This window comes from Manacus vitellinus, unplaced genomic scaffold (assembly GCF_001715985.3).
Source record: "Manacus vitellinus isolate BGI_N305 unplaced genomic scaffold, ASM171598v3 scaffold_2_pilon, whole genome shotgun sequence".
Classification (NCBI taxonomy): Eukaryota; Metazoa; Chordata; class Aves; order Passeriformes; family Pipridae; genus Manacus; species Manacus vitellinus.
In genome coordinates this window covers 10165039-10177647 of record NW_021940208.1, presented here as the reverse complement: position 1 = coordinate 10177647, position 12609 = coordinate 10165039, and the positions used below count along the sequence as shown (strand labels likewise).

At 40.3% G+C, this 12609-nt stretch overlaps 1 protein-coding gene across 1 annotated transcript; it reads left to right on the top strand.

Annotated features, from left to right (window-relative positions):
* The first annotated feature begins 225 nt into the window (after positions 1-225).
* Positions 226-6651, top strand: LOC103756701 (stromelysin-1). Its single transcript, XM_008922761.3, has 10 exons — positions 226-368; positions 508-752; positions 1205-1353; positions 1456-1587; positions 2441-2602; positions 3005-3224; positions 4362-4495; positions 5064-5223; positions 6071-6174; positions 6371-6651. The coding sequence occupies exons 1-10, from the start codon at positions 264-266 to the stop codon at positions 6478-6480; spliced, it is 1521 nt and encodes a 506-aa protein (XP_008921009.1). The 5' UTR covers positions 226-263; the 3' UTR covers positions 6481-6651.
* Positions 6652-12609: the final 5958 nt, after the last annotated feature.

Below are 12609 nucleotides of genomic sequence, written 5' to 3'. Positions count from 1 at the left end.
ACACCAACATACTGTCCAATAATATGATTGCGAAATCAGGGGATTTTGGGCAAGGTAAACCGTCATGTGTTAGCTTGCTTCTAAAACCAAATTTGTTTTCTGTGTTTCTGTGGGAAATCAGAGGATGTTATAAGCTGAGTCATGCCATTATTGACTTTAGCAAGCACAGCACTGATATAAATAGTGAAACACTGGGGAGCCTTAGGCAGAAGGAGAAGAGATTGAGGTCTTCTAGCAAGGGCTAGTAGGACAGGGAGACCAAAATGAAGACAAAGATCCTTCTTTTCCTTGAGTTGCTATATGTTGTATGTTCTTCTGCTTTTCCAGCAGTTCCAGAAAAGAAAGAAGAAGATACGCAATTTGCTAAGGTAAAGACTACAGGCAGAACTTAAGAAATAATTTATTGAGAAAATGAACATACTGATGTATTAGTGATATAGAATATGTTATTATATGCATTGGAAAAGAAAGTTTTATGTTCTAAACTGTTTTTTTCTTCCCTATCAGAAATATCTGGAAAGCTTCTATGATTTTAAAGAAGAGAAAAGTTCTCTTTTTAAAGCAAAGAACCTCAATCACATGGCTGACAAAATCCGAGAGATGCAGTCATTCTTTGGGCTAGAGGTGACTGGGGAGCTGAACCGTAAGACGCTGGACATGATGAAGCAGCCTAGATGTGGAATACCTGACGTCCGTTCATACAGCACCTTCCCATACAGCCCTAAGTGGAAGAAAGAAGATGTGACATATCGGTAACATACATTAAAGCATGTTTTTCTCTACACTACTGGGAAGCTTTGTAAATGCTAGGTAGAAGCCATGTCAACAGGTTCTTTACTATTTATTCCTGTATATCTCCATATAAAAGCTCCATTTAGGATGAAAGGGCCATGAATGTGGGGACTATTCAGGCTTCCAAATAGTGACAAGTATACCAAAGTAGTTTACATTACTTAGTTAACAGCCTACAAAATAATATACTTGGTGGATAGGGATGCAACTGAGGGTGTATATGTTAGGGTTTCTGAAAGACATGAAAGAAAACTGTGAAAGCTTCGTCTATTATGTAGGCAAATATTTTGAAAATAAACAACTCAAGACACATAGATAATAATAATTATTGATTAAAATATTTGACCTTAATACCATGTGTCCCAGTACATGTGATCTGGTTGCTTTTAATTCCTTTGTCCTTATTTCACAGGATTTTGAACTACACTCCAGACATGCTGCAAGCTGATGTAGAGGAAGCAATTGCAAAAGCCTTCCAGCTCTGGAGCAGTGTCACCCCTTTGAGATTCACCAGGGTCTACAGTGGTCAAGCAGATATAATGATCTCCTTTGCTGCTGGATGTAAGGGGAAAGATGCTGCTGTTGCCTGGGAAAGATGGTATTTGTCACTTTTTCTTACCAAGATGATGAAAAGTATAACTTTTTTCCTCCTCTTATTTTTAGTTCATGGTGACTTCTATTCATTTGATGGTCCAGGAGGAACTCTGGCTCATGCTTATCCCCCTGGCAGTGGGATAGGAGGAGATGCCCATTTTGATGAAGATGAAAACTGGACCAAATTTACTACCTATAGTGGTAGGTAACCTTAAATGTTGTGTTGCCTGTTCTTTAATAGACAGAGCTGTCTTGAAGATGCTGTAAAGTCATATACACCATGGCAGTAGTTTCAGTGTTTACTGACATGTAAAATGTCAGTGTAATTTAGTAAAATAAAGCTGCATATTTTGATCTGGGCTGCAGTCATGACAGTCTCCAGAAGTTAATGCAGACAGCAATTACAGCTCTAGTAAAGGAAATGATATTAGCATGGAATAGCAATATTGGGTAATCATGACATTGTAAGACAGGGAATTTTCACCCTCAGGTAACGACCTTAAAAGTTGTAATATAACCTCTTGTTCATTTTTTTTCCCCCTGATTTAAAGTGATGCATATCTTTAACTTCTGGAAAGGAAAAAAAATCTTGAGTTTATTGGTAAAAGTTATTAAATGAAACAGTGAAGTGTTCTGGTTTCCAGCAATGTCCAGAGATTATGTTACATTTTACTGGTCTTTTTGAAGTAGTTACCAGTTAAATTCCATGTCATTTATTAATCTCAGAAATCTGTCTAGATGACTAAAATATTCTAACCTGGTTTTTAGTCATTATTAACATTAAAGAAAATTTGTTTCTTTGTTGGCAAGAAAATTTCTACAACAGGGGCAAAAACTATTCCCAGATTGGTTTCCCAGTGAGAAATGAGTTTTCATAATTCAAAATTCATTTCTTCTCCAGGATGACAGAGAGCCTCTTAACTGGGACGCAGATTTTGCTGTTTTTTTAAGACCAGAAACAATGTACTATGCATGAGAGGATGGCACCTCTATGCCACTGTCATGCAAAAAAATAAATAGTAAATGTTTATTCTTTGTGCTGAATTTTTTTTAGGATACAACTTATTTCTCGTTGCTGCTCATGAGTTGGGCCATTCACTAGGTCTTGGTCACTCCAATGTCTTCGGTGCTTTGATGTATCCTATATATATGGCCAAGGATACAAGGGACTACCAGCTTCATCAGGATGATATTGATGGCATTCAAGCCCTCTATGGTAAGCAAGAAGAATCCTTTTTTAGTGAATGATGAATAATAATTTATAATGAATTTTACCCAACAGCTAAAATGTACTGAAATTTCTACTGGAAGAAGGATACTCTGGTTTAATTTCCTGTTACTATTTTTGGGTAAACCTCTTGGGGTTTTTTGTGGCTAACAGTTTTTATCTGCAAAATAGGCTGTATTCATGCCATTTAGTTAAAAGATCCAAGTCTTTCTCCAGTGATACCAGAGGAGCAGCCCATGTCTGCAGTATTAAACTCTCTTTATCTTCCACAAAATGATGGTCATATGCCGAGTAGCCCATGCATTTGGCTTCATATGGTACATCCTGAAGCTCTGCAATATGAACTACTCTGATCCACTTTCCAATTCTACACTTATCTGTTTTACAAAGGATCCCCCAGGGAATCTCCTGTACTTCCAACAAAAGCTTTTCCCCCCCAAGAACCGACTGAACTGACACCTGCAGAAGCAACAACTGAAATGTCACCCTGGCCAGAACCAACACGTACAACACCCTCCAAACCCCCACCAAGACCTGAGGACTGTGACCCTCATCTGACTTTTGATGCTATCACCACTCTCCGTGGGGAAACACTGTTCTTCAAAGGCAGGTAAGTGCTTTGATTTCTAGCAACACCTTTGTGTGAGATTCACAAAGGCAAATCATAAAGTTCATTTCAAGGCATTTATCTTCCATTGGTTAAAAGGAAGATATTTTCTTAGGAAAGTGTTAAGGCAAATTTGCTAAATTTTACTAGCCCACCTGGGCTGGATGAGTAACATGGTTTTCTGATGGGTGAGTAAGCCATCATACATTATCACCCACGTCTGTTAGAATTGTGCAAGGCTGAATAATTGCAGTGTAACTTCTCATGCTGTAGCTGCTTCACATGCAGCACTGTCCTCATCACACCGTCCAGGTTGTGGGCCAGGGAACTGTGGAAAATGTCACTTTCTGTGTCACTCTGACCTAGGAGTCTGCACTAGACCACTGCCCAGTGATGTCTATAGGGAATCCCTGCTGTTACAGGTGTCCACTTTTGAGACACACTCTAACACTAGCACTGTAGCAGGTTGTCGGCTGGACACATCTACCCTGGAGAGCGAGAATGGAATGTGAGACACAGGAGTTCACCTGCTTCTTGTGTTGGTAGTTGTGTTTTGATTGAACAAGCTCCCTTTGATGATGAGGGTGTGATTTCCCTTTTAAAACATATGATGAAGAATTGTAGCTTAAAAATCTTAATAATTTTCAAGGAAGGTGAGGAAGGAGTAGTTCTTCCTTAAACTAGGTTTTAACAGGTTCTTCAAGAATATTTAATTAACATTTTTAATGAAACTGAGATGAAGAATGCAACTGTGCCTGCCTGCATGAGTCATGGCAAAGAGAAAGCTGCAATTGTCACCCTACCACAGATACCACAGGTTGTCCTGGACAAGCCATCAGGATGCCAGTGGAGAGGTATACAGGGCCACCAGCTCTAGGTGAACCTGCTTGAGCCAACAGATTGGATAAGATGACCTTGAGAGGTCGCTTCTGACCTCCACTATTCTGTGACCTCAGAGCAATACATAGTAAAGGGCAAATATCTGTGTGAAGCACTGCAATCACAAAAGGGGTGATATCTCTGCCTCATAGGGAGCACTGGCTTCAGAACCCAGACAGTAGGCTTTAAAGTGTGTTTCTGGGCTCCTGATCTACTAGTGAAGTACAGATAATTAAACACTGCTGTTTTCATTTCTATCAGCTATGTCTGGCGCAAAAGTCCATATTTCTCAGAAATTGAGCACGACACCATCTCCTCTTTCTGGCCATCGCTGATAGGTGGCTTTGATGCTGCTTATGAGGTTGACAAGACTGATCGAGTGCTATTTTTTAAAGGTATTTCTCTTACATTTCCATCAGTCCTTTTTACGAATGAATGAACTTATAGTAATACTGCTAATGTTTTTTAATAATAATGGAAGCAATATTACACTAATATTCATACTAATTCTAATATCAATACTAGTACGGTTAGGGGCTATTCTTAATACTTAAATCCATTTTGATTTTGAAAATGCTGTTACTGCCATTAACTAATTCTGCTTCACAACATTCCTATACAATAGGATACTACTCTTCTTTGGTCAGTGAGAGAGAAGATCATAGTTGAGAAAAAATTTATTGCTACATTAAGTTATTTAAATACATTTTTAAAGGTGCCAAACACACCTTTGTTGATCTTTAACTATTGAGTATATAACTAAATGTCTATAAAATGTCTATAAACTAATGTCTATAAACAGCTGTGAGGTATTCAAACTTATGTGTGCCCTAGAGGGTAAGTTTTTCAGTAGAACATTTGTGCTGTTTGGTGGCATTTACTACACAGAAAGCTCTGGGACTTTGATGAAAAGCAGATCAGGCTCCTCAATGAATCCCTATAACTTTTTCTGTTTTCCTGTAGATGATCAGTACTGGGCTGTCAGTGGCTACAGTATAGAGTCAGGCTTCCCCAAGCCCATTCAGAGCCTGGGCTTCCCCACCAGCGTCAGGAAAGTTGATGCAGCTGTTCATGATCACAATACCAAGAAAACCAATTTCTTTGTAGGCAACAAGTACTGGAGGTAAGGATCTTTCCTCTTCCATACAGCAGATAACCAAAATAGCTTTTAAAATCAAGTTACATTAGTATACTCTTGTTGTCAGCCTTCTCAGACTGTAAAAGCTGAAACTCAGAGGCAATTACTCCATTTTTTTCACTCAGGTCTTTTCATAGAACAAAGTCTGTAGCACCTGAGGTAAAGACAACTTTCATTTACCCTTACCAGCCTGTTACTAACAAGTGAATGAGCTTTGTTTATTCGTTAGGTAGGACTATGAACTTAGTATAAAAAGACAATGTGAGAAGACTTTGTCGTCATATCATGTATTCATTCAGTAGCTATTAAAGGGCAGAAGTGCTCTATGAAATCTATAAATGACAAATCAATTAAGAAGGCTGTAGAAGGACATTAAAATATTTACTTCTTAAGAAATTTCTTTGTTCAACTAAGTAGTAATCTTAGCTTTAATAATTAATCTGCAATATTATTTTAAAAGAGTATTATTACACAATAAGTTTGCATTTCTCTTATGGGGTCACTTCATAGATTGTGTGCTGTTAAATTAAATTAAGTTTGAATAATTATTTAAGTTTATTGCTCAGTATAAGTCCCATCCAGCCTTACTGTCAGTCTCTGGGAATGAAAGTAAACCATTTAGTCTGATATTCTGAAAACAGCCTTACATAGGCCACTAAAGATGTAAATATTCACATAGACAGGATTAACATAGACTGTTCTATGAGATCACAGATGCTTGCAGTTACTGGATTTTCAGCTGAGAGTGGGCATATTTTGTAAAAATTTCATCTGATTTTAACATTGAACCTACCATGCTTATTTTCTGTTTTCATGCAATTTCTTTATTTAGTTTCAATGAAAATACTCAATCAATGGAAAGGGGATATCCAAGAAAAATAGCAGCTGATTTCCGAGGGATTGGCCACACAATTGATGCTGCCTTTCAGAAAAATGGTAAATAAATTAAAATGTAACTAAAAAGAAGTAACCCAAAAGACCACCAACCAAAACCAAAAATATGTATCTTTCAAACATATATATTAAATGTTTGTTTTGATTTTTTAATCACTCAAGAAAATATTAAGTGTATAACAGTAGGTATACAAAAATGAAATATTAATTTTCCAATATTCTGTCCTTCCAATTCTAGGATATTTCTACTTTTTCCGTGGATCAAACCAGTATCAGGTCGACATCAAGAAAAGGAAACTCATTCGTACAATGAAGAGCAACAGCTGGTTTAATTGCCAGAAATATTAAGTGGTGGTGCAGGGATGTATTTGTACCAGAAATGGTTTTACATGTTCCTTGGTTCTAAACAGTGTTATTCAGCTGTTGCTGTGCATCTGAGTCTTAAATGATGGCCTTTGACAAATCTAATTTAAAACCGTAAAATGTAAAACCTAATGTACAGTTTTAATTTATTTTGTTCTCCAGCTATTTATTAATCAAGTTGTTTTTGAGTAATAAAGTATTTTGCTCAAGTATAGCAGTGTTCTTTGTGTTCTGGTTCAGTCCACTGGAGACAAGGCATCTGCTATAACCATATGCAAGCCTGAACAGCATCATGACTGTTTTTAGTAGGGCTCAGTGTCTGTGGAGGGAAAGTTAAAATGAAGAAGAAGTAGGAGGGCAGTTCTGGCAGACAATAAGAAATTAGTTAGGTGACAGAACAGGGAAACAAAGACACTCAGGAACAATGTGGGGGAGGCATAAAAGGAGATCCTACACAACAGCGTGTGAAGGGAGAGACTGGAGCCTGGGACTCACCTGCCATGACCCCATGGCAAAGGAACAGAATGGTCAGGGCAGGGATGGAGACAGGTGCCTGCTAGTAGATGGGAGCATGGCAGTGAGCTGAAAGGACCAGTGCCCCAGTGCTGTGGGTGGATTTGGTGAGCAGAGTCATTCATACAGCAGAACATGAGCCAAGAGAGAGAAGGGTAGGTGTCCAGTTTGGGGGTGGAGGTAGCATGCAGGCAGGTTGGGAACTGATCACAGGGTCACAGGGAGTCAGTGGATTAGCCCTGCTGTGTGACTGTGTGGCTTGGGAATGGAGTCAGGGCTGGCAGTCCACCTTGCAATGCTGAATAAGAAACCACTAACAAGAACTACCTCCCAGAGCAAACAAGCTGAAATGATAAGAAAATCCCAGAATTTTTATGTAACTACCACAGATGAATCCTCCAGAGGATGAGTGGTGAGACACAGAGAAAAGCACATCTGCTTCCTCTGTGCACCTTGTTTGGGTCCCCCTCACAGGGCAATAGCTCAGTGACCTTAAACACCCTTCAGGATATAAGAAAGCTTGGCTGAAGTCCATCCTATCTGAAGGGATTTAGTCTCATCTCTCACAACACTGATGCTGTTGACTCACTATTCCTCTTTCTCTAGCAGCATTGGCAAAGGTAGAGAGGATGGGAATGGCTGCTAAGGACAGTATTCCAGTTAACACAGCTCAAACCCGGTTAGGGGTTTGCTCCAGGTTTTCCACACAGGATTTGCTCCTGGTTTTCCGCACAGCGTAGATCCCTGAGAGATCTTGTCAAAACACATACTAACACCTGTTGCACCATCCATCCGGTCCAGAGGAAGCCATGTGTCTCCCAGTGTACCCACAGACCCACTGTCCCACTGTGCTAGCAGACAAGACCAAAGAAGGGCAGCAGAGATGCCTTTGAATTGGGCTTTGAGAAACCTGTCCTAATGGAAGGAGTCCCAGCCAAATGCAGGGGGTTTGGAGCTAGATGATCTTTAAAGTTCTTTTCAACACAAATTATTCTATGATTCTATAATCTTGGAATATCTCTTCTCTGCCGTGTTCTCCTCCTCATGCATGCTAGATTCACTCTGAGCACCTCTAAAAGCAAGGTATAAAATGAACATAGGTTAGAAGTGGCTTAAAAGTCAAGTAGGCACTGAACAGCTCAGCATTGCCACAAGGGCAGTGGTGCATCACTGTGAAGTCATGGACTGACAAGTGAGTGAGTTTACCTGGCAGCAGTCCAGGCAGGGCAGAGACACAGGAAAACTGTGTTGCCCCAACATCTCCCAGTGTCTTTCTCAATAGCTTGTGCTGTGTACACAGCATATCCTGAAGAAACTTCAGTTCAAGGACTTTAGATGACTCCAGGGTTAGGCAGGGTGCTTGTGAGTACTGTTTGTACATAAATAATGGGATTAATCCCCTTTGTTTTTAAAAATGCCTACATGCTTTGATATCCTACATAGATGCCTTCTTATATGTGAGGGCTACCTTCAGAAATCAGGCCTTTAGGATCTGGTTGTTGACTGAGACTCCAAAGTGGTTAAGGAAGAACAAAAAAGAGCATCTCAGCAATGGTGAAGCAGAATACTGTTGATGTTTACAATGACTCACATTATATTAACACATTTTTTTATATATGGTTGGTATAGTTTTTTTAGTTATGACCTCAAGTAAACAGCAAAATTAAAATACTCTTTCGACCTCTGGGTATTAATTAGGTTAAACTCCCAGTATCAGAAAAATGAGTGATATTTACTTGGATGCGAAGGAAAATCTAGAAAGTGTAGCCTGGAGGATAAATAGAAGACAATATGGCATGGATTTCACCAGGACAAGAGGACTGGTGACAAATGTTAACCATGGAATTTCCATCTGTATTTCTGTTTTCTTAATGTCTTAAACTTTGAAATGAAAGAACGTTACTTTTGGTTTGGGAAAAGCAATGAAATTCCTGGCAAATGAAAAACATAATTCAAATGAGGTTGGAAACAGGAATGCTGGAGTTGCTTGGCTACACTTAGTGGGCAAGAGATTTCTTATAATCATGATTTTCTTATAACTCATAAATGATTGCTAGAATTAAAGGCCTCTTGGGTACCAGAAGGGGAAATTTGTCCATAAATGTAATTTCAAGTACTTATCCTCTGTGAATATGAACTTTCCCTGAAGCCTGAGGCCAGGTACACAAAAAAAAAGAGGCACGCAAAATAACCTGTTACGTCTGAAATTATTGACAGCACAACTGTTGTCCCAGACCCAATCTCTTGCACATGAAATCTTAGGCAAAAATGCCTTAATGACTTCATCAACAAAGAGCAATAGTGACCTGTGTACAAGCTGACTGGAACTAGGGGGGCCCCATCAGTGAATCAGCATTACCATGCTGAAGACTGTTATATAAAAGCCAGAAGTAGGTCACACACTCATCTTTGTCAGCAATACGTATTTCTGAGGTTAGGTTTGTGCTGCCAGGCCTGAGAGTTTGCACCATCACCAGGAATGAGGTGCCAAAGGCACTGAGTTAAGCAATGCTCATGGCAGCAAAGATTTGCAGTTCAGAAGCTTCCTGTGCACAGAACTGCTCTCCCAGGGTTTGACTGGGGATTACAAGAGTCCAGCCTGGCCAGGACACTGAGGGTACATAAGGCAGCAGAGTGGGGCAGTTTCAAGCTCTACATAGTTAAGCTTTTGACTTTGCAGAACAATTCAACTTAATTATGTCCTATTGAGGCTCTATGAGATGTTCTTTTGCTTTTCTCTATACTACAGTATGCATTAGTTCTAAAATATATAAACTGTACACTAGCAATAACCTTGCCAAAAAATGAGCAACTTCTAACACTTCTTACCAGTGTTACATGTCTTTCTTGGGTACAGCCAAGAGGGGCTGGGGCTATGGGAATACATCCAAGGAAAAAGATTGACACCAGAAGAGGGGGAGAAAAGGGCAATCTTAGAAGCTCACCAGGGCACTTTTACAGGTTGAAAAGAGGAGAACATAACAATTTTCACACTGATTTCTTTAACCCAAGCCAATAGATTGTCATTATATATTGTAGTAGTTATTAATAAAGCCACCTCAAAGGACAACATCAAAGATCTCTGTGGTTATATAGTTTTCTCCACAAAGCATATTCTAGGTTGTTGATCTCTTGAGGACAATGGTGAATAGTATCAAGTAAAATGAGAAAGAGGTTGACAGAGTAGCAAAAGTATGTGTTTGAGAAGGTCGATAATCAGAAAACCGTATACATTTCGTCAGCAGCTTCCTATATGGTTTTGATGGCTTCTGAAGGCCCTCTCATTAGTGAAAAAGATAAGTGAGGAAAATTTATCAAGTACTGCCAGCTGAAAAGCTTCTTCTTTCTTCTAGTATATATGGAGATAATATGGGAAGAGAAAAAATGTTGGAAGTCTATAGCAGGGCTGTAAGTCCCAGAAGCTATTTCTGCAAAGAGGTATTGTGGGTGTGTAAGCTGCACAGGAGAACTCTACACCCAATGTTTAGATTCCTCTCACCCACTCAGAGACACCTCACATAACTATGTGAGGGGAGTCATCAAACCTCCCTCAGGGGATCGCTTCCCCTCGGCTCAGCTGCCCCATTTTTGGGCCCTTTCCTGAGTCTGTCCACCTCCTTCCAGGGCTAGGGAGAGGGTCTCTGCCCTAAGGGGAATGCTTCAGCTAGCTATCTGCTCTTAGGGTACGAGTTCCGTCCCCAGTGACCAGCTAACCCCTGCAGAGTCCCATCGGCCTTGCCAGGGGCTGCTCTTGTTTCAGCTGCCCAGACCTACAGTCCCTGATGTCCTGTCTGCAAACAGCCACAGGCACCCTGTGCTCTGGGGATCCTTCTGGTACCAACACAGTGCTCTTCAGGTGGAAATAATTTTAGCAAATACCTCAAGTGTACTATAACCTCTCCTTTCACAGCTCTGTGGAAGGGGGTTTATCTCTCTGCACATGCAATGTCCCACCTTCCCTGCAGTGCTGCAGGGGTACCCTAAATCCTGTGTCAGCCCTACAAATAAATCTCAGATACATAGGACTGTCTTCAATGGCAGTAAGCATCTCTTTTCAGGATTCCCAGGGACTCCACCATCACCACTGCTTTGTCCTCATTTGTGGCAGTTCATGGAGGGTGTGACTTGACTGGATGTGGAAAAGTGGACCCAATGCTAGAGTGGACCTGTTGTTGAGTATCAGCATTTCTCACCACCAGTGACAGACATAGAGAACAATCTCTTCTCTGACTAGGACAGCCAATAGACAGTTTGATTAAGAAAACTTCAGTGCTTTATTATCAACAATGAAGGAATGGACTGCAAACACACACTACTCCATTTTTGGGATTCTCCACAGCTCTCTCTCTGTGCTCCCCTTTTATTAACCTCCTCAGGTAAGCAGCACGTGGTGTTGACATTCAGTTAACTAGAATTCCCAGGATTTTGCTGACCTGATGTTTTGATTTCACACGTTCACACATTACCATTCTGTGTTTGTTTTCAATCATAGTATAAACCATGCATGCTATCACGCAGACCATTAAGCAGTTTTCCACTTTGAGACCACAGTGCTCACTCAGGTCCACCCTCTTTTTTGGTTCTAGTTAACTGAATGCAGGTGTAGGCTGGCTCAGTTTGTTCCCACACTTTATAAAACCTTATAGTAAGTATAAAAGGAGACTGTGAAATACGAAGTCATTGTGCAATTCTCTGAGAACAGTGGAAAAACTGTTGAATAAAAGTAGGACAAAAACATCTTGGCTCACAGATCACAATAACTTTCTGATGGCCCAGGATGATCCCTTGCTCATGCCTATGCACCCAGCAAGGACATTGGTGGAGATGCTCACTTTGATGAGGATAAAACCTGGACAAAAAGTACAGAGAGTAAGAAATTAAGTTCTCCGAGGCCTTCTTGAAGCAAGTTGCATATGAAATCAAGGGTGCAGTGTCTGTCTCTTCTCTTCCTTATGAAGTGCTTAAATTGCTACTGATTTGGGGGAGCATTGTTCTGGGCTTTCCATAGCTATAAAAAGCCACTGAGCCCTCTGGTTAAGGGCTGCACTGGATGGAGAATTATTTGGGAGGGGGCCCCCCTCTCTCCACTCCTCCAACCTGCTTGCTTCTTGTCAACAGTTATATCACTTGCACAAAGCCTAGGGTCCTTCTCCCACGCTGACTTTACAGGATCTACAGGCTATTTCTTTGTACTCTGCTATAATGATTTCATTATTTTTCTTTCTGACCAGAATTTTATCTCTAACTGAATTTCCCGTGAGAGATTCACTTGCTTAGGCAAGCAGTTCTGAAAGCTTCTGAACTACCTTATGCCCTTCAATGTTATTCAGAAGAAGTGAAAACACGCAGCTCTCCTATTATATGTTTTGTTTGTTGTTTTCAGGTACGAACCTGTTTTATGTTGCCGCCCATGAGTTTGGCCATTCACTGGGACTCTTCCACTCCAAAGACCTCAATGCTTTGATGCATCTAGTTTACAGGAAATTTGACCCTTCAGTACTCCCTCTTCATTAGGATGATATTACTGGCATTCGGTACCTCTATGGTAACTCACAGTTATTGACTAACTAGCAATTATAATTTCAAAGACTTTGGAATACC